The sequence below is a fragment of the Chinchilla lanigera genome, unplaced genomic scaffold, assembly GCF_000276665.1.
Source record: "Chinchilla lanigera isolate Chin_1 unplaced genomic scaffold, ChiLan1.0 scaffold00004, whole genome shotgun sequence".
NCBI classification, from domain to species: Eukaryota; Metazoa; Chordata; class Mammalia; order Rodentia; family Chinchillidae; genus Chinchilla; species Chinchilla lanigera.
The window spans coordinates 14,742,102-14,764,280 of record NW_004955405.1 but is presented as its reverse complement, the minus strand read 5'-3'; the positions used below and the strand labels follow the sequence as shown (position 1 = coordinate 14,764,280).

The following is a 22,179-nucleotide window of genomic DNA, read 5'->3' as shown; positions in this document are numbered from 1 at the left end:
CAGATATTGATGAAAGTCTCTAATGGATAATCATAACACTCTTGGTCACATGTTTTCCTGCAGCTTGCAAGTTCTTAAAAGAAAAAAAGATATCAAATGCCTGGTCCTACCACTTTTACATTGCTATCTTTTGAAAAGCTATCTTTTAGATGGATTTCCCTGTTTTAGGGAAATGACAGTAGCTTCAGTCCTGACGGTATTAGCAAAACAAATAAAACATGTATAAAAAAATTGTTAAACTGGTAAATATCACAGTATGTGTTTTTTACCACTAATTTTTGAAAGCAATACTTTTTTGGTATTTTAAAACAATGTACAACAAAAACACTACACATTAATAGCATGGACATAACAAGGAGGTACTCAAAATTTAAGTGTTTTGAGGTCTTTTTAATATTAGGAAGGAAATTATTGGTACTGATTAATTTTTGAATTTTCATTGTGAAGCATGTATATAACAAATTCAAGACTAACTAGTAGAATAAAAAAAAATGTGATTTCCAAACATGTATGCTGTATTTGGAGAAGTTCTAAATAGAACATAATGTTGTGGTATTTACATATATTATTTATTTCCTAGAAAATATTTGGTAAAAATACACAAGCACTTTTAGAAAGAAGAAACAGGGAAAAATTTATGTAGAGTTTTAAAACTATACCAAAAATACCATTACTTTAAATGTGTTCATATTTTAAATTATAGAATGTGGGTTCACAAGTATATTTTATACTTTATATTTTAAATATGGTGTAATTTTTAGAGATTATAAATATAAAATCTATAAAGGAAATATTCTGTGTTTATTAATTTTCAGGAGGAAGAATATTACAAATTTGGAAGAAAACAGAAAAGGTGAGAAATTGCTAAAATGTCTCAATATCTCTAAATTCTATGGTTGAATTCAAAAGATGAAAATCTGGCTTGGAAAAAATCTTGCTCAGCAAACACTACCGCTGTGGTATCGTGGTTAATTATTAATTGGTTTCAGGAAGTGCAACAATACCAAAACCGTGGAGTATAAACACTTTGTTTAATTACAGGCAATTCACATGGACAAGTCCTAGTTTGTGCATTCAGTACCAAATAAACTATGAACTCCCGCCAAGTATCAAGCTCAATGAATCTCAAAGCAGTAAAGTATCAAAGTACGGCGGTACATATAAGGAAAAGCTGTACTTTTCCTTATATCGTGGAAAAGTACCTTATATTCCTTAAAAGAGGAAATGGTGATAATACAAAAGGTAAAAAAATGAACAAGAACTAAAATATGTCCAATAAAAATAGCATTTACAATTAAAAAAAAACCCTCAATTTATTTATCTCACATCTGAAATTGTTGGTAAGGAACAATCCTGAAGGAGATAAGAGGACATGTGTAGGAAGGTCATCTTTACAATATAATTTTAATGCAGATGAGAAGCTACTAAATGCCTTCTAGAAGAATGGTTATTTTCTTGCTGAATTTTGTAGCCATTTTTAATGACTATCATAAAATCTCCGTAGCAACAAGGGATTACTAGTCCATGAGATGTTAAACGGAAATAGGATAAAACAGGGTGCAGGACAGTAAGAACATTGTGAGGGAATGCAAAATCAGGGTCTAGTCTAGAGTAAGGAGACTAAGACTACCGCGGGAGGAAAATACGAAATGGGTGCCAAAAAATTCAATAATCAAAATAAATAGTATTTTAAAGGTCAGAATTCATGTGAAAATGTCCACAATGGGAAAAATTCAAAATTTCAAATAAAAGCATGAACTGAACTTGCACTTGCCACATCCTGAACGGGCCTCACTTGATTCAAATTCATACCAAGGATGCTATCTCATTTAAAATTTTTGAAATGTTCACTACTGATATTTCTGCATGGATCTGTAATTAGGGAAAAAAAAAGCTCGTTGCTTTAAAGTACCTTGAACTGGTGGCCCCTTAACGTCTGCACCTCAGGTGAGGGCCTCTGCTTGCCTTAGGCTGCGTCCTACACCAAATCATGTGGTATCCATGTATTCGAGGGGCAGCGCACTTACGTGTACAATATTTTAGATCCTAAACTACAAGTGGAGTTTCCGAGATTCTTAGGACTCAGAGGAGAGGGCTTAAATTTTCCTACTCAGAAGGAAGCCCCGTGACAAGGGAGGTGGCGGCTCGGGAAACCGCCTTCCGGCCTCACCATGAAGCGCAGGTTCGCCCCTCCAGGGGTGACTTTGCCGCGGAGCTTATTATGGAGGTCCACATACTCATTGATAAAGTCTACGTCTTCCTCGTGGGGCAAAAAATTGGCGTTCAAACTGGAACCCAACAGTAGTATCCACAACTCACAAAGCCACAGCTTCCAAAATCTCCCTAGGGCCAAGGGGAGCAACTGGGAGCACCACTCCAGGTCGATGGGCCTTACGGCTTTCATGGTCCCCCAGAGCCGGACAGGCCCCTGCGCATGCGCCAGCCCGCCCCTCTGCCCTGCTGATCTACGGGGCGGTGCTGGGAACCCTGGGTAGCAGAAAGCGGAAGAGGAAGTGAAGGGAGATGGCACAACTTCCGAGGGGAGCAAACTCCTGGTAAATGCCTCACTACTAACTAAAAGGGAGACTGGAGGTAAATGAGTGCGATACAAGCTTTTTACCCTTCTAGTCTCTCGAAGTATGTTATCTAGAACTGATTTCTGACACAGAATGTTGTATCTTCATCTGTTAACCAGCTCTAGGTTTGCATGGTAAATACTAGTTGCTGAATAATTAACATGTTTGAGGAATCTTCTACTTATGCAAGGGAAAAACGGTCATTCTTCCTGTGTTGCTGATAAAAATTCAATTAACTTTTTTTTCCCATTCTTATCCATTGAGTTGGAAATTTGCTGCATGACTCACCATTTATTCATTTGTTCATCACGGGTAGAATAAACGTCTTTAAACCGGGCGTGGTGGCGCACTCCTGTAATCCCAGCACTCCAGAGGTTGAGGCAGGAGGATCATTGCGAGTTCGAGGCCAGCCTGGGCTACAGAGTGAGCTCAAGTCCAGCCTGAACTGCAGAGGGAGACCTTGTCTCAAAAAAAAGGCCAAAACAAAAAAGAATAAGATCTTTAAGGCAGACTTCTTTGAGATGTTTCTCTTAGCTTTTGTTGTTGTCTGTTTTAATTTTTAAATAAAACTTTGTAGAAAACCAAGAAACAAATGCAAGAGTAGAAAACTCAAGATTTAGAGTAAATCATCCAAAGATCATAAAGTTAGAATATTTCTATTTTTTCTTATCAGCACTATTTAGAAAGATTGCTTTGGAAAGGTTAATATTCATGTTCCTCACTGACAAACTGTCACATTTACAGTAAGCAAGAACTCAGTTTTTGTTTTAATGTTCATTCTTTCACACAAAAATGGCTAGTAACCTACCAAATTTTGACCTAGTCTCTCCAGGCAAACATTTTTTGTCAATAAAATCTTGCTTTGAAGAGTTTAAATTCTAGGCATGAAAGAATTGTGTCTATTTGTTTTAGGGTACACATTTATATTTTACATGTTAAGGAGATAGCCAGAGGCATTGACATTAGGACAGAATTTTGCCACAAAGAGAGCATTGTAAATAGATAAAAATACATAATGAGAAAAGTACTTTTAAAATAATCTTCTGTTCAACATAATTGAGAAGCAATATACCTATAAAAGATAGACTTATGCATGCATTTATTCTTTTAATGCATATTACCAAGCAGTGTGCTTTGGTATTGTGGTACTGGTGACCTTACAGAATGAGTTAGGAAGTATTTTTTCCTTGTCTTTTGAATAAGAAATTCTAGAGAATTGGAATAATAGGTTCCATAAATATTTGGTAGAATTCACAAATGAATTATTCTGCATCTCATGCTTTTTGCTTTTAAAGGCTAGTAATTATTGACCCAATTTATTTAATAAGCATATGCCTGTTCACATTGTCTATTTCTTTTTGTGTGAGTTTGATTGGGTCTTTCAAGGAATTGATCCATTTCATCTGGATTATTAAATTTGTGGGCATAAAGCTACTCATAGGATTCCTCAAATACCCTTGTAATGTCAAAGAGATCTGTAGTGATAATCCCCCTTTTCACTTTTGTATTAGTACTTTATGTCCTCTCTCTTTTTCCTTAACTGGAGTAGGAGCTTATCAACTTTATTGATCTTTTCAAAGAAACATCTTTGAGTTTGTTATTTTCTATTTCAATTTTATTGATTTTTGTCCTCATTTTACTATTTTTCATGTTCTTACTTTGGATTTAATTTGCTCTTCCTTTTCTAGTTTCTTAGGGTGAAAAATTTGATTTAAGATCTGTCTTCTGATATATCTGCTCAATGCAAATGTACTTTTTCTAATGTATCTATTCATCCTCCCTCTGAACACTGATTTTGCTGCCTCTCGTACATTTTTATAAATAATATTTTCATTTACTTCAAAATATTTTGAAGTTTCACTCAGAATTTTGTTCTGAAGCATATTATTATGTGTATTGGAATTTTCCAGGTATCTTTCTGTTATTGATTTGCAGTTTAATTTTTCATTGTCCAAAACCAAACATTATATGATTTCTACTGTCTTAAGATATTTTTTTTTTACTCCAGAATGTGGACTGTACTGATAAATATTCCAAGTGAGCTTGAGAAATATAAGGATTCTGTCAATGCAGGCTGAGGTAGTCTGTAGATGACAATCATTTGCAGTTTACTCACGGTGCTGTTAAGTTCTCTTCTGTCCTTATTGATTTTCTGCTTGCTGGATCTGTATATATCTAATGAAGATGTGGTGAAATTCCCAAGTAGAATAGTAAATATCTCTGTTTCTTCATCTCTATCTTCCATTTTTGCCTCACATACTTTTGATATCCTACTAGTCATATACTTCTTGAAGAATTAACTCTTTTATCATGACATAATGCCTTGTTTATCTCTAATAACCTTTCTTGTTCTGAAATGTCTGTGCCAGAAATGAATATAACTACTCTGATTTCTTTTGAATAGTATCTAGACCCAGTTTTCAAACTCAGGTAACTAACATGGAAGTAGAAAGGTGAGAGCACACAAAGCTGTCCAGGTGATTTATTGCAGATAGAATTGGGTTTGCTGAAAAGGTTCTGCAAATATTCAACCTTTAAGATCTATTAATGAATTCTCCCATATCATGTACTTCATACAAAAAAATTTTAATTGCATTGTACCCTCAAAGATATTGTTTCAAAAACATTTAAAGAGGCATATCATAAATGAGTATTTTAACTATTGTATTACATAATATTTATTAAATATAATTTTTAACCTTAGTATCAAAAGATGTGTTACACTTTTCAGAAGTTTCTGCTGCTTGTGACTTTTTGAATATTAAAATTTGGGACTTGTTATGGTTTATATCTAGGTGTCCCTCTAAAGCCTTATGTGCCCATAGGTGATGCTTTTGGGAGGTGACTGATTCATGAAGGCATGATACTGACCAGTGGATTAGTCCACTGGTGAGGTTATAAGTAGATGACACACTGGGAGGCAAAGCAGGGGGTGTGGCCTGCAAGGGTCTATCTCCCCCACTCCTCCCCTGATCTCTCTCTGCTTCCTGCCACCGTGTCATGAGTTGTTTCTCCTCTGCTATGCCCCTTTGCCATGCTGTCTTGGAACCAGCTTATGGATCATAATTTCTACTACCCCTCAGACAAAATGAACCTTTCTTTCTTTAAATTCTGTCTCAGCAATGAGCAAGTAACTAAATTATTTAGCTAGCCCTCCAAAATTTTTAACTTTCTTAATTTTGAAAGTGATGCAATAATTTAGTGCATTAAGCTTCTTGAAGATACTGGAAATGCTAGAGAATTTTGATAAAACTATGTATTTCTTTACAAGCAATATGGAAAATTATATTTTTCAGTTACTTTACTTAAATCCAACTGCTGCGGAATTTGTGATACCCATTTTTATGTTATCATGGTTAACAGATACTACTTCCTTTTAAAAAATAGAGGTGCTTTAGAAACAAAGGAATTAAGCTTCTTATGTCACATGATTTTGTACTTTTAAAAATCCCTCAAGTATTGTTTCTGTACATTGTACTTGACATTGTAAGAAAATTAACTAGTTTTGATGAAAGGTAGCAGGTTTAAAGTTTTATTTTTGTGCATATTTAGTTATAATGACTATAACAAAGCTACAGACAATGAAATGATTATTTTGTTCTGTATATAGATGCTATTGGGAAAATACTTTGTTTTTCCTTTCTTGACTCTTTCTTATTCTTTTCCATAAGACCTGACTTAGTTGATCTTTTTTGTAGTGTAAATATGGATGTTTTAATAATGGCACATGAGAAACATTATAAGAGAAAATTAGTGATACTACATATAAAAGCCAACATTGAAAATAGATTAAAATGTAAGAGGAAAACAACTGAGAAAGATATTTGTTAGATAAATGTCACAGGATTAAAATCCCTGATGTGCTAGGAATCATTAAAAATTTCTAAGAAAATGAGTACCACCAGTAACATTAGAAAAATAATGATGAATAGGCCATTTCCAAAGAAAAAGAAAAAAGAAAAAAGAAAGAACCCTCAAAAGGCCAAAAACAGTATGGTAGAAATATCTGTGCTGCTTCTATTTTCACATACTAATGATGGACTGTATATAACCAGATTCCATAATACATTTTTTTGAGCATTTCAAATACAGTTTGTCTCTATCCTAGAAACCAAGCCATAACATTATTTATTTATATAATTTTTTTACTGCTAAATATACACGTGTTCTTGAGGTCAGTAGTTGATGTGGCTATATGTCTGAACAATTCCTTATAATCTCACCAAAAGACAGCATTTCTAACCTATTTTAATAACTCTCAAGGCTGGACATGGTGGTGCATGCCTGTAATCTCAGCACTTGGGAGGCTGAGGTAGGAAGATCACTGTGAGTTCAAGGCCAGCCTGGGCCAAAACAAAACAAAACAAAACAAAACAACAAAATAACTCTCACACAGTGTATTTATAAATGATAATGCAGCTTATGAAAATATGTTCAGAATTGTGAGTACTTGAAACAAAAAAAAAATCAGTATTTACCTCACAGAATTATCCAAAGAATTATATTAGTTACTATATGTAAAACTGTGCTTGGTGTATTATAAACACTGCTCAATGTTAGTCATTACTATCATTAAATTAAAATGCTATATCATTTTCACTTATATTGACAAGGAGTAAAACTAATTTTTAATACTTAGTGTGTTGCTGGATATGTTGTGCATTTTTAAAAACTATTTATTAAACTGTTCTTATAATAATCAGTGTGGTGTCCCTGGTCGCAAGGTAGGCCCAGGGTGAGTATCTGTTGGTTTTGACTAGAGGACATGGACCTGTGTGGTATGTGGGTTTCCTGAGGTAACCCACAATGATAGCTCCACTGAGAGTGACAATTATATAATTTACTTCTTTCCCTTGTGCCGTTTGTGAGCCCAGGTAAACTTATTATAGATTATGTTACCTAGTTTTAGCTAAACCAATCAATTCAGAATGATGATGCATACTGGCAAAACAGCTGAAAGAGAATTTCAAATTAATTATAAGTGCCCGCAAATAATATGTAAGGGTCGGAAGTGTTTTTTTTATTATCTTCCTGGCATAAATATATTCTTAGCACTTATTTTCTAATTCCTGTATCTTTCATCCTGTTTAATTTTTTGTTTTTATCATATGTATCTTCAATGATAAATGAAATGAAAATATATATATATACGGTATAATTAAGTGCACATATGTAACTTTAGGTTTAAGTTTAAGGTCACCAACTTCCTGCTTTGTTCATATCTTAGTTTTGTTGTTTTGGTTTTGCTTTTGGTTTTTTGAGACAGTGTCTCACTGTGTAGTCGAGGCTGGCCTAGAACTCATGGTGATCCACTTGCTTCAGCCTCCCAAGTTCTGCAATTACAGGTGTGCACCACCCCACCCAGCAAGTCTTAGTTTTAGTATGCTTCCCACTAAGCTTCACTGTGAAAAACAGCAAGAATCTCCCAGCTATGTGCAAATTCCTAAATATTTGGCAACATACACAAAATAATTCTCTGTCTTGTTAGAAATACATTTAATAGTGATTTTAAATATATACAGAGGGTGGAAGCTGAGTTGCCTTAGATAAAAAAATGGTCTACAAGAATCAATAATTCAGTGTTTATGACATTTAAAACTGAATTCATTGAATGATGCTTTTGATTTTTGTCCTTAGACAAAAGAAATGCCAGAATTGAGTACTTCCAGTCGGTAGGAATGTTGTAACCTATGTGATAGATAATTTTGTATAGCTTTAAAAAGGTACATTATTTGCACTGTTATATATACAGAAATATTTTAAAATACAATCTCCTAAAAGAATTAATTATAATTTTCAGCACATAAATTTACCGTTGAAATCATAAGTGTTTAATTAATTTTACTTTTGGAGTTTAATTTGTTGACTTAATCCATTCATTAAAGCATGATAATTTAATATATTGAAAATTCATTTCTGTTCAAAAATTAGAGATTGAGACTCTTTACAGACACATGAAAATGTAGTTTTTTAAAAAAACCTTAAGACTTTATTGTTTTCTGTTTTCCAAATTACAATATATTTTATTTAAAAACACATTAAATTTGGATGACAGCAAGAGTACGGAAGACTTAATAGATAATTAAACTGCTGATGAGTTACATTTAACCATTAGGTATTCCTTTATTATAAAATTTAAGGATTTTTGCACATATAAATGACAATTAAACAGTTCTCAGAAGAACAAAGCCTATGCTGAGTAGATTATATACTGTCCGCTGAGGTGCTCTCCCCATGGGCTTCATGTTTTCATGTTCTGTCAATAAAATGGAAAAATTAAAAGCTCAATTTAATTTCAGGTGGAAGAAATCATTGAATCAATACTAAAATATTTTGATATGTACTGTCTAGTACAACAGGTTTTGGAAATCCTAAAAATATAAAAGAATACAAAATGAAAAGCATTTACTTGTTTTTCTGGCTTTAGTAGAAAGATAATAAGTTTAGAAAAATTAGTTTGACTTTTTAACTTAGAGTTTCTACACAAACCCTGTAATACTTCAAGATCTTTATAATGTGCCCTGCCAACAGTGTCATGTTGACAAATATTTCTAGAATATTTATATTAAAGGCACAAAAATCTAAAATAGACAAGGTTACAAAGTAGTTAACTGTGTTTTTGATGCTCCACCATGTCCAATTCAAACCTCTGACAGAATGTCATTCCTTCATATTGAGTTTAAATATCATTTTCATCTTTATAGTAGTCCTTGCTCCAAATTTTGTGTTACATGTTTTCCATATCAAAACTGTGTTCTGCCTTTACCATTATAATAATATCTAGTTTTCTTAAGGAACTCATTCTTTTTTAATTTGCTGTTTTTCCATTCATTTGTATGTTTTCTTTTTGGTACTGGGAATCAAACTCAGGACCTTGTGCTTGCCAGGCAGGCGCTGTACTACTGAGCTATATCCCCGACCCCTTCATCCACTTTCCACTATATATTGAAGATTAGTCTAAGCTTCAGATATACTTGTTGTCAATAAATAAATGAAATTCTTTTATAGTAAAGTGGAGAAAAATCTAAAGGCATGATCATTTCAGACAGTGGTAATTACTATGAAAAATATAAATGGGGTCTATTGATAATGAATAATCAGAAACTTAATTATAATACTAGCTAAAAGTTATGGAGCCCTTACTTTGTTTTGAGCTCAGTCATTTTATATGATTTATCATAATTATAATCCTCATAATCACCAGCTGAGTTGTCACTGACTCCATGATCTATCTATTTTAACATTATACCATATCTCCTATCTCTCAAAAAAGGAAGTCAAGGAAGATAAAAGTTGGTTTTTAATAAAGATTGATCAATAAGAAAGAGAAAGTGCACAAATCAAAAGTTATAGCACCTAAATATTACATAACCATAGATAGAGGAGAGATAAATATGTGAGAACTTACTAATGTTTTCTCCAAGCCTGAATCGCACATAATCGTTAAAGACATTAAATCAGTAATTAAAATTTACAACCATAATGCACACATAAGGACAAATTACTTGTATAACAAATCTCAAAATTGAAAAATGAGATAATGAGACTCTTATACAGTTGTAAGCAAAATATTAAATGAAACAGCATTCCATTTCCAACTTATTTTGTAGCTACTACAAGTTTGAAGTCAAAATCATGTAAGGGGAAATGAAGAAGGAAAATTATAGGTCAAAGATAATTCTAAAATTAAATGAGGAAATTATATATAGAAAAATTTTAAGATGTTGTATATCTATAAAGGAAACTGAATGAGCAAATTTGATTTATTGCAGAAAGAAAGTTTTAATACTGGATTATTTTTATTTTTCCAAATTTATTCAGTGATACTATATTCTAGTAGAACTGTAGTTTCGGAAAATCAAGGACTTGTACTTAGTTAATAGATGTAAGTAGAATCCACTATATGACCATCACATCCCTCAGATACTCATATTTAAGTAAATATTTTTGGTTTGTGTTAACAATTAAATTACAGTGAATTGCAATTAAAGCTCAGGAGTTTAAAGATTCAGATTTGCAAAATATATAGTGAATTTAATCTTCTTTCAGTGTTTGATATACATGTTCAGGATATTAAGACCTTTCATGTTTCTAATTGCATTTTCATTTTCACATGCTGAGTAGTCAATGCTTTCTGATAATTTTTATTCTAATAGAGCAACCTGGAACTGATAACTGTCATTATCTACAAATGAAATAAATCAATCTAAGTGAATCTCATAATTTCCTATATTCAGCGTGATTCACAAAGAATTTCCAGTGTAATACTGGATTATTGATTCATCACTTAACTTCTGGTACCTTTTGAAATTATTCAGTATGACTGTATTGCTTTAGCACTCCCTTGATAAAATTTACAACGTTAGGACACTTAAGGAAAAAGTATAGGATCATTTTAATAGATGCAGAAAAACTGCTGTACTTAAAGATTCATTCAAGTTAAAAACTGGTAGCAAAATTTGGAAAAAAGACTACTCCTCTAGCCTGGCATTGAAGATAAATGAAAAACAATCTAAAGTAAATATGCATGGGGCTGGAGATTTGGCTCAGCGGCATGGCGCCTGCCCAGCAAGCAAGAGGTCGTAAGTTCGATTCGCGGTACCCCCCCAAAAAATATATATATGCATAATGTTGAAACATTGTCTTTAAAGTCAGTAATAAGAAAAGGATATCCACTATTACAGTTTATGTTCAACATTGCTCTGGAGAATCAGCTGCCAGTTACTATTAATAAAATAAATAGTGGATATAAAGATTAGAAGAAAAAGCAAAATTTGCATTTGTCCTACAGGTAACATGATCATCGCAGAAAGTTCAAGTGAATCAATAGACTATTGAAAATTAACAAAGAGTTTGGTAAGATTCCTGGGCAGCAGACTTCTGAGCCAAAACACTGATGTTTTAAATTAGCCACATTTATCAGGAAATGTAATTTTAAATATAGTAGCAACAATTCCATGTCTTTAAGGATTCTAATTTGATGTACAGTATCTTTGATGAAAAAATTTATTTATTTATTTATTTTTGGTTTTTCTCCGGTACCGGGAACCAAACTCACAACCTTGCGCTTGCCAGGCAGGCGCTTTTGCTGCTGAGCTAAATCCCCAGCCCCTGAAGAAAAAATTTAAAAACTTAAGGACATTTTAGAAATCCTAGATAAGCTATTAATTAGGGGAAACAGTGACTGTTGTGAAGATGTCAATTCTTACCAAATTTATCTGTAGATCTTCCCAGTTTACCTAAACATTCGATGTTTTGCTAGCCAAACTCAATTTAGTAGAATTGATAGCTTTTCCTAACTAATTTGCAAAGGCCTAAGAATACCTGAATAATTTGGAAAAAAGAAGAAAACGGAAATCACCTCCAGTCAGGCCTATAGCCTATGCAGATTGTGGTGCTGTCCACCGTCAGTGGCTGCTTCCATCTCAGGGACAAAAGCTCCCATCAAGCAAGCTAGAAAATCCTCCCCAAATCCAACAGAACTCAGTGTAAAAGCCTCAGAGCAGCAGACTAGAGGGGTTGGATTTCAGAGCAGGAGATTCAAAGAGACAGGAGTTGGTATAATTAAGCCTGCTTCTTTTCCCCCCTGGGACACGCTTGATTCTGGGGCTAGGTATAAGGCTGAAAACCTGGGCTGTGTCCAGGCAGAGCCCTGTGTTTGGAAATGGAAGGGCAGAGCTTTTCCTAGAGTTACAGGGCTAGAGAGATACAGTTGGAGAACTGAAGGGTCAAGATCCAGGCATGAAGAAGAGGAGGGGAACATGAACAGGACATGCCGGTACTCTGGTAACTGGTTTAATATTAAAGGTGTAAGGGATACGAGGCTGGACACCTAGACAAACAGGCTCTGGAAAGCAAAGGAATTTTCAGCCATGTCACAATGCTAAAGCCATAAGGAGTAGAGGTCCAAACCCAGCAGGGGAGGGGCACCAGTGGAACACACCAGGATCTCACTGGAAATCTCTGGGCGTCTATACTGCTGGAGCAGGGACAGCTGGGGTAGACTAACCTTTCATAAATTGAACCCACCCATAACTAAATTTTATTTGGATTCAGATAAACAACCTTTACTTCTCTTATCTTCTCAGCGGAGAGAGGGTAGAAACTTTTACATTTTGTCTGACATATTAAATGTTTAATAAAAATTTACCAAACATAATAAGTGTTTCCATGATCTACTGCTGTGAAACAAACTTTCCCAAAACTTAGTGGCTTAAAATCAAAACCATTTATGATTATTTCTCGCAATTATCTGGGTTGCTTGACTGTGCTAAATAATTCCTCTGCTGTACGGTATCAGCAGGGTTCAACATCATGCCAGCATTTACACAGAGCTCTGTGGGAGTTGAAACAGCAAAAGGACTTCTCCTGGAGACCTTTCTCAAAGTCACCTTTCCAGCAAGAGAACCTGTATTTCTTTAAATACTTGAAGTCTTTCAATAAAAAAGCCAAATGTGTCAGACTTATTACAGTCTGTGCCCAGAGCTGATATAATATCGGGGTCTTATTCAAAACGACAGAAACTTGTTTCCACTTCCACGTGTGAAGACTTGTTCACCCGACAACAAAAACCAGAGCATTCTACCAAAACCAAGAGAAAGCAAAACAAAAAGACCTTGAAAGAAGAAACAATCCTTCAGTGATCTGGATATGAGGGTAATGATCCTGGAGCTTAGTATTTGTTTCTGAGAGAAAAATAGAATGTACAGTAGGAGAGACAAGACCTGAGCTAGATTGTGCTTGGTCTTGTTAGCCACGTGATACAGAATCAGATTTTTCTTTTATTGTAATAAAAAGGTATTAAGGAATTAAAGAAAAAGAATCATTTGAATTCATTTAAATTTCTATGTAAAAAGCAGTTTGAAGTGAAATAAGAGAAGTGGGAGGGAGACAGTAGTAGTTCAGGCAAAAAGTTTACTGGCTTGGAAGCCATGGGAAGGGGAAGTAAAATAGTGAATGTATTGTTATCTGTATATCTCTTTGACTAGAAAACATCAGCTTGTAAATAGGAGGGAAACAATGAATTTGTTTTGAAAAATGGTTTTAATTGAATGTGAAGTTGAAAGGAACTTCTAACACATCTCTTGAAATTTATATCCTGTAAGTGGAAAGACTGATAAATTATTGCAAAGAGCACACACAAAGTAACTGCAGCACAGGTCCAGAAAGTCCTTTTACTGTGTTCTTTCAATCACTAATTCCTCTACAGGAACCCACTATATCAACTAAAAGCACAGAATAACTTTACCTGATTTTGAACTTCATATAAATGAAATAATTTAATATACACTATTTTTCTGTTTCTTTCCTTTCATGGTTATACACACATACATCTTTTTCCACCAAGAATATTTCATCCTAAGAAAGAATATTTGGGTTGAGCAACAAAAAGCTGATGTTGGAAGAGAAATATGGTAATTTGGAAATGATTATTGTTTACTACTAGATGAGTCACTATTCTAATACTAATAAAAGGAAATGAATGGAAGGAAATATAAAATAAACTTTTCAACCAGTAGTTATCTTGAATGCAGTGGCAACCTGGATTATGGTTGTGTCTTATTTCTTTCTGTCCTTTAGCTTCAGAGGGAAAATAATGAATGTGGGAAGGATCATCTGAACTAAAGTATGATAATTTACGATAAATGATTCATACTGTCAGAAGCAATCAAATCTTACCCATACATTATAAGTTGGAGGGCTATATTTAAAAATTAATGAGTTTATGATAATGTTACTGTCCAAATAGAATGTTATGAATTATTTTCTATTTTGCTTACGGCAGAGCTTGTTTACACATCTCTCTTCTTTTGAGCACATAGAACAGGGTGATCCTTCTGTGTAAGGGAGCTCATTTTTAATATTTCCTCTGTGGAAAGAAGAAACACATGTAGCCAAATGACTATTAATTCTCTAATTTGTGTGTAATTTATGCAAATTGTTTTATCACTCATTCATGAATATTGAAGAGGAAAGATAGCAACAACTTTTGTCCAAATTTTATATTCATTTATTTTTGTTTCTGAAAATAAACTACTGGAACTGTTCTTTGTAGGATGTCCCTAAACACATGAACACAAATTGTGTATGAATCCAGTGCCATAGAATATGACAGCCACAAAATTTTTACCATAGATGCTATAATTATTTCTATTGTAAATGGAATAAGTGAAATTTAAATTGCAAATGAAATAATGTTCTGTAGTTTAGTTTAAAAGTACAATACTATAGTCAGCTTCTCTAGTTCCAATAGTACCGTGGCCACCTATCTAGATTTGATAGTTATTATGCTAACTTTTAAATTATATAAGCCAATGCATTTTGACAAACCTCTTCTGTTTCTCATTTGTGAAAGACATACAAAAGTGTTACTTACCTCAAATAGGCAAAGACAATCATAATAACATGAGTGGTATTTCACTGAAGAATATGGCACAACTTATCCATTCAACTATTTGTGGACATTTAGGTTGTTCAAGTTTTTGCTTACTTCTAATAAAGTGGATATGAATATTTGGACCCTTCATGCATAAGTCCTTAAATGAACACCTACTTAACAATGACTGAGAATTCCAGGTCATTTACATACTCTTTACCCATGCAGTGGTCGGTTTCTAGCCATTTCAATAGTTGTACAGTGGTTTACATTATGGTTTTATTTGCTTTTCCCTAATGGCTAATAATGTCAAGCATTTTTTCAAGTGCTTATTTCTCAAAAGTGAGTTTTACATTTTTTAGAATATTGAATTATCATTTTTTCCTATATTCTCAGTGTGTCCATTACTGATATGTTTTGCAGACTTTCTTTCAGTCTGTTGCTTGTTTTTACATTCTTTTAAATGTCTCTAGATAGCCGTGTTTTTAAGTTTAATGACATCCAATTTTTAAATTTATTCTTTTATGAATCATGCTTTTTGATACGGTAATTAGAAACACCTTTGGCTACCTGAAGGTCGCAAAAGTTTTCGTTTAAAAGCTTTATTGCTTTAGATATTTCATTTAGGTTTACAATCTATTTTGAAATACTTTTTGTATCTTACATAGTTTCAAGTTACTTCTTTTCCCATATAGATAACTGTTTCAACATCATCTGTTGAAAATCTATTCCTTTTCTCCTGCATTTCCTTTGTGCATTTATAAAATATCAATTGAACATATGTGCTTAACCATGTGTAGATTCATTTCTAGACTTTATTCTGTAACGTGATCTTGTGTAACTTTATGCCAACATCATAATGTTGTGATTATTCTGTAGTTTAAATAATTATTGAAAACAGTGATACTATCCCTTCAAGTTTATTCTTTCTAAAACTAATTTTTTGCAATTCTAAGTCATTAGCTTTTCCGTATGCATTTGGTGATCAGCTTGTTAATTTCTACAATAAAAAAATGCTGAGGTTTTTATTGAGATTGTATTGAAATCCATAGATTAATTTAGTAAAAAACTGACATACTAAGTGCTGAGTCTTCTAATTCCTAAATAGCATATATTTCTGTATTTCTATCTTTGCTAATTTTTCTCTTATTGTTTTCAGTGTAAAGGTCTATCAGCTATTTTGCTAGGTTTAGCCCTGGGTAATTTATTATTTCTGATTCTATTAAAAGTGGTATTGTTATGTTAATTCAATTTCTGATTATTCCTTTCTGTTTTGTGGAAATGCAATAGACTTTTTTTTTTTTTTTGGTTTTTCTCTGGTACCGGGAAGCAAACTCATGACCTTGCACTTGCCAGGCAGGCGTTTTTGCCGCTGAGCTAAATCCCCAGCCCCTGCAATAGACTTTTGTATATTGATTTTCTATCTTGACAAATTACCACACTGACCAACTCTAGCATTTTGGTAGCTTTTACTGAGTTTTCTATATAGACTTATAAGCCAGTGGTCATATAGTATGACACGTAGACCACATAGTCTGTTTTTGTGCAGTCTGTAAACAGGGATTTTTAAAAACATATATAAGGGGTAACTAAAAACAACCAAAGAAAAATTAATGTATAATAAATATTGAAAATGGCATGCAAAGCCTAACATTTATTATTTAATATTTTACAGAAAAAAGAATTTTACTATGAGTTATGAAGTTAACTGCAAGTTTTTTCATAAATGTCCTTTATTAGGTTTTTTAAGGCATTCTACTTTTAGTTTGCTGGGAGTTTATATCAGGAATAATTTTTGTGTTTCTCTGAATCTATTGAAATAATTGTATGATCCTTATTTTTAGGTTGATTAATATCATGAATTACCCGGATTGATTTTAGAATGTTAAGTGAGCTCTAAATTCCTGGAATAAACTCCATTTGGATGATGTATTTTATGCTTTTTTGGGTTCAGTTGTCAAATTTTGGTCAAAGTTTTTATTCCTATGTTTGTGAGACATATTGTTCTGTAATTTTCTATTTTTTCTTTATAATTTGTGTCTTTTGAGGATTGTTTCAATTTAAAGTGTAAATTTATTGGCATTATTTTCATTTTAATATTTGAAAAATTTGTAGCATTATTTTCATTTTAATATTTGTAAAATATATAGTGCTGTGTCTAATTTTTTATTTTTACCTTTTTCTTCCTAATCAGTGTGGTCTAAGGATTATCATATTATTATATGATTATCAACAATAATGCTCAAATAATTTTAGGTTTTATTTATTTTCTCTATTAGTTTTTTGTTATTTCATTTATTTATGATTTTATTTTTATTTCATTTATTCTTCTTTGAATCTAATTTGCAGTCCTTTTCCCATTATGCTCAAAAAGCACACTTTATATATTATTTTAATCTGCTTAAGACTTGTTTTGTGACCCTAAATATTACCTACTTTGGTAAATATTCCATGTGCACTGAATAAAGTATATTCTGTTATTATTGGATGAGGTAGTCTATCAATGTCAGTCAGGTCAAGTAGGTTCAATGTGTTATTCTAACGTATAACCCCACTGATTTTCTCTCTGCTTGCTTGCTAGCAGATAAGAATATTAAAATCTCTGATGGTAATTGTGACATTGTCTATTTCACTTTGTCGTTCTACCTGTTTTTGTTTCACCTTATTATGATACCTGATTTGGGGATGCAAATGTTTAGGATTCTTATGCCTTCTCTATTAGCCCCTTTAACATTTTCAAATGATTTTTTTTACCCCTATTAATGTTCTGTGCTCAAATTATACATCATATAATGTTAACGTCAACATTGCAGGATTCTTTTAACCAATGTTAGCATAGTAAAGCTTTTTCATTCTTCTACTTTTAATCTGTTTCTGTCTTTGTGTTTAAAGTGTGTTCCTTGTAAGCAGCAATAAAACTAATTCTCAATTTCTTATCCAACATGCAATCTTTGTCTTTTAATTTGGACGTTTATACCATTTCTTCTTGAGATGGAATTATATCAATAATATAAAATGTAATATTTTATATTATTGATATTACATTTTATATTATTGATATAATTATGTTTGAAGTTATCATCTTTTTATCTCCTCTGTTCTTTTCCCTCTTCCTCTTTTTCTGCCTTTCCTTGGATTAATCAAATATTTTTAAAACTTCATTTTAATCACTTTGTAAACTTATTTGCTATTTCTCTTTTTTATTTTATTAGTTTCTTTAGAGTTTATCATATGCATCTTTTACTTACCATTATTGAGTTATGCCAGTTCACATGGAGTACAAGAGCCTCAAGATAATAAACTTCCATTTGGCCCCTTAGATCTTTCTAGTTATCACGAATTTTAATTCCACATATGTAATAGAACTCAAAATACATCATTAGTATATCTTTGATTAATTACCTTTGAAAGAGAATTAAATATTAAGAAAAAACAATATACATTTACCCAAGTATTAACCACTTGCAGACTTCTGTAGATTTTATCTGTCTATTTATTTATTTATTTATTGATTTATTTATTATAGGACCTCCCTATGCAGTTCAGGCTGGCTTTGAACTGGAGATCCTTCTCTCTTAGTCTCCTCATCTTTATTTTTGAAAGACATTTGCTCTGGGTATAAAATTCTTGGTAGATATATTTTCTTCTTTTCATATTTAACGTTATTGTTATCTATGCTCTCATTGTTTCCAGTGAAAAATTCTACTGTCATTCTTATTTTGTTCCATGATATGTAACATATCTTTGTTATCTTGATACTTTTAAGATTTTCTCTTTATTATTAATCTTGAAAGTTTTGACTACAAGGTGATTGGTGTATTATTCTTTACATTTCATATATTGGAATTTGATAAACTTCTTGGATGTATGAATTGTTTAATTTCATTAAACTTGTAAAGTTTTGCCATATTTCTTTGAATAGTTTACTGTCTTCCACTTCAAGATAATCACTTCCCACTAAAGTAGTCATATAGACAGCTGACTTCCTTTTCATCATTTTTGGATTCTTCTTTCTCACATTTTAGATGGTTTGTATTGTGATGCCTTTGAACTCACTAATCTCTTCTGGAATGTCTACTCTGCTATTAACTTATTTTTTTTCCAACTTTCTATTTTTAGTATTATATATCTTTTAGCTTTTGAAAATATGAAATACAATTATAATGACTATTCTTTCTTTACTAATTCAAACATTTATATGGTTTTGCATCAGTTTCTATATATTCTTAATTCAGCTTTAGTAATTCATATGTATCTAGAAATCTGTCCATTTCTTCCGCATCTTATTAGAATCCAAATTTCAAAGTAGGTATAGATGATTTTCTGGATTTCTGCAGGGACCATTGTGGTTTCTTCTGTGGACCATTTTCATTCTTCATTGTGTGGATTTGAGTCTTTTCTTTCCTTTTTTGAATAAGGTTGAATCAGGGTTTGTTATTTGATTTAATCTTTCAAAGAATCAACTCTTTGATTCATTGATTCTTTGTGTTGTTTTTTAAGTCTCCAATGCATTAATTTCTGTTCTGATCTTTATCATTTCCTCCCTCATGCAAGCTTTTGGTTTAGCCTGCTCTTCTTTTTCTAGAAGTTTGAGGTTCACCATTAAGTTGTTTATTTGCACTTGCTCTGTTTTCCTGATATGGGTATTCACTGCTATAAATTTCCCTCTTAGGACTGCTTTCATCGTGTCCCGTAAGTTCTGGTATGTTGTACTGTCATTATCATTTAATTGTAGAAACCGTTAGGTCTCCCTAAAGGACCCCTTTCTATTGCAAAGAAAAAAGTACTTTGGCTGCACTTTCACACTTCCCAATGGGCCCAACCCAAGGGCTAGCACTGCCCCCAAAAGCACTTGCTGTCCTCGCACAAAAAATCCCACAATCTTACAAAGTGTTCTTGCAGGTTTCACAAAATGTTTTTGCAAGTTAACAGCCCTAACCACAAATTCCCCTCCCTTGGCTGTTCTGGCCCACAAACTTCCTCCCCGAAAAAAAAAAAAAAAAAATTAAAAACTCAACACTTTGCACAGCTCGGGGCTGTCTTGGTCTGCTAGGCAGTCCAGCACATCGCTCCCCCGCCCCATAAAGACTTCTCTCGTGTCAGATGGCCTGGTCCGGTTCTGTGTGGGTTTCCCGATCCAGTCATTTGAAGTTGAAACCTGGGAGGGATGCCAAAGCACCTACTGGTCCCTCCTGACTGGGGACCCTCCCCAGGTCCCACCAGGTCCACATCTGGCCACCTTTGAGTGGACCGCGAGCCTCGAACCAGCCTCATTGCCATCTCTTCCATCCAGACACGGCACCAACTGTAATTCTCTCTTTCTGTTTTCTTTTCATGCCCTGTCTTTTCCCCTGACACCGTTCTAGGCGCCACCGACAGTTGCCTTCATTTCCTCCCCTACCTGATATCCATACCTCCTCTCAACTGCCCAGCTGCAGTCTTTCTGCCCTCTCCCTTTCTCCGCCACCTCCCTCTTATTCTGATTTCACTTCCCACGTCACATCCAGTCCCATCTGGACTCGCTCTTTCACTAACACTATCCTTGTTTGTGCCGCTCTCTCCTTCTTCAGTACTGTCCTCCTTGAGAGGCCCCCTCCCTTTTCCTGTTCTTGCCAGGATAATCTCCCCCAGGGAACCTTCAAGACAAACAATTTGTCTTATTCTCCTTCCTCTACTCCATCCTCTTCCCTCTTCCTCTCTCCGATCTCCTCATTGTTCCTGAGTGATTTTCACTTTCGCTTTCACGCACAATCTGGTTGACTCTCACCCTGGGACAGCTTGCTCGTTTTCTGGGCTTCAAGCCCCTCACTCCCTTCAGTTTTGTTCCAAAGCCCTGTCGACAGGTCAAGTCGTCCTCCCTCGTTCCCTGACTCCCTCCTCCACCAGAGATGTCCGCTCGGGGAGTTTGGGTCTCTCGGTCCATTTGGGACTTCTCATGGTCAACCAGGATTGCCTGTCTCATTCTCCTCTCCATCTCACTCTTCCTACTCTTTCTCACTATGGAAAATTCTGTCTCATGCTCCTCCTTTAACTCCTCAGTCCTCAAATGCCTCCAATCTGTCCTGCAGGGCCCACTGAGTCTTACAGAGCCTAAAGTCACATGCCTCACCTTTCTCTGCCAAACTACTTGGCTGCAGTACAAGCTAGACAATGGCTCTGTCTGGCCACCTGAAGGCACCCATCCACAGACACTTCTCACCAAGTATAAGTTTCCTCTTCATGTTCTTCCTTTCCCATCCTTGCCCCTCCTGTTTCCCTCCTAACTATTCTTGTCCTGACTGTCCCTCAACCTCTTTGACAAACACACCCCTTTCCTCAACCAACTCTCCCAATGTCCAGCACCCTTCCCGGTACTCTCTCTGCCTCTTTTTCTCTCGCTCATAAATATTCCTCCCTTCCCCTTTACCCTGATATCTTTGGCTCCTCCGAATCTGACTTCGTTGCCTGCCTCTTTCTCTTCTTCTGCTGCCTGATTGCTGATGGGTGCAATGGACCCCTTGTCCGCCCTTGGCATCTCCGGGCAACTTTCTTGACTGAGTTGACTCTAAATTCCTTTAGGGCACTTTTGCCCTCTTTGACCCAGACCACATCCCTCTTTTTTCCTCCTCCTTGCCCTCCTCTTCCTGACTTAGCCCTTCCTCTTTCTTTCTCTCCCTTCCTCTTTCTTTCTCTCTTTGAGGGCCTCCCTCATGTCTCTCAGATGGCTCATTCTCCCACCTTCATGCCCCCAGCCCCTGCGGCCCCCTCCCAAAATCGTGTCGACGCATTGAGCCTTGCTTTCCCTTCTCATGACCTCATCCCCGACGAGACACGTCTGCTTGGGGGCCTGGGTCTCTCATCCCATTTAGGACTTCTCTTGGTCGACAGTGATCTTCAATCTCCTCATTTTCTGTTCTCTCATCTCTCCTGTGGTCATCATGCACAACACCTCCTCCCTCCCCTACTCTCCCATGCTCCATTGCTTCGAGTCTGTTCTTCACGGCCCCCTCGGCCTCTCTGATCTCAAAGTCAAATGCCTCACCTTCCTCTGCCAAACTGTCTAACCACAATACAAACTATATAATGGGTCTATCTGGCCACCTGATGATACCCTAGACCCCAACATGTCGCCACAATAAAAAATGGTCCTAGGTACCCTATGTCCAAGGTTTCTTTTCCCTTCGTGACCGACCCCAATTCTGCATTTCCTGCTCTCCCCGACAAAACCTTCATGCCAAGTCTCCTGCC

At 34.6% G+C, this 22,179-nt stretch overlaps 3 protein-coding genes across 4 annotated transcripts in view; 1 reads left to right on the top strand and 2 right to left on the bottom strand.

Annotated features, from left to right (window-relative positions):
- Glipr1l2 (GLI pathogenesis-related 1 like 2) overlaps positions 1-2,442 on the bottom strand; it is a 34,497-nt gene extending 32,055 nt beyond the window's left edge. Inside the window, exon 1 of the mRNA XM_005374333.1 lies at positions 2,171-2,442. Coding sequence (XP_005374390.1) covers positions 2,171-2,404 — 234 coding nt within the window. The 5' untranslated portion in view covers positions 2,405-2,442. The remainder of the gene's footprint in view (positions 1-2,170) is intronic.
- A 130-nt stretch (positions 2,443-2,572) lies between these two features.
- Caps2 (calcyphosine 2) overlaps positions 2,573-22,179 on the top strand; it is a 103,374-nt gene continuing 83,767 nt past the window's right edge. Inside the window, exon 1 of the mRNA XM_005374331.2 lies at positions 2,573-2,592. The gene's annotated coding sequence lies outside the window, so the exon portion shown is untranslated. The remainder of the gene's footprint in view (positions 2,593-22,179) is intronic.
- Glipr1l1 (GLI pathogenesis-related 1 like 1) overlaps positions 8,572-22,179 on the bottom strand; it is a 44,921-nt gene continuing 31,313 nt past the window's right edge. For both annotated transcript variants that reach the window (XM_005374327.1, XM_005374328.2), the window contains 2 exons: positions 14,357-14,445; positions 8,572-8,832 (listed from right to left, as the gene is read on the bottom strand). In XM_005374327.1, coding sequence (XP_005374384.1) covers positions 8,741-8,832; positions 14,357-14,445 — 181 coding nt within the window. In that variant the 3' untranslated portion in view covers positions 8,572-8,740. The remainder of the gene's footprint in view (positions 8,833-14,356; positions 14,446-22,179) is intronic.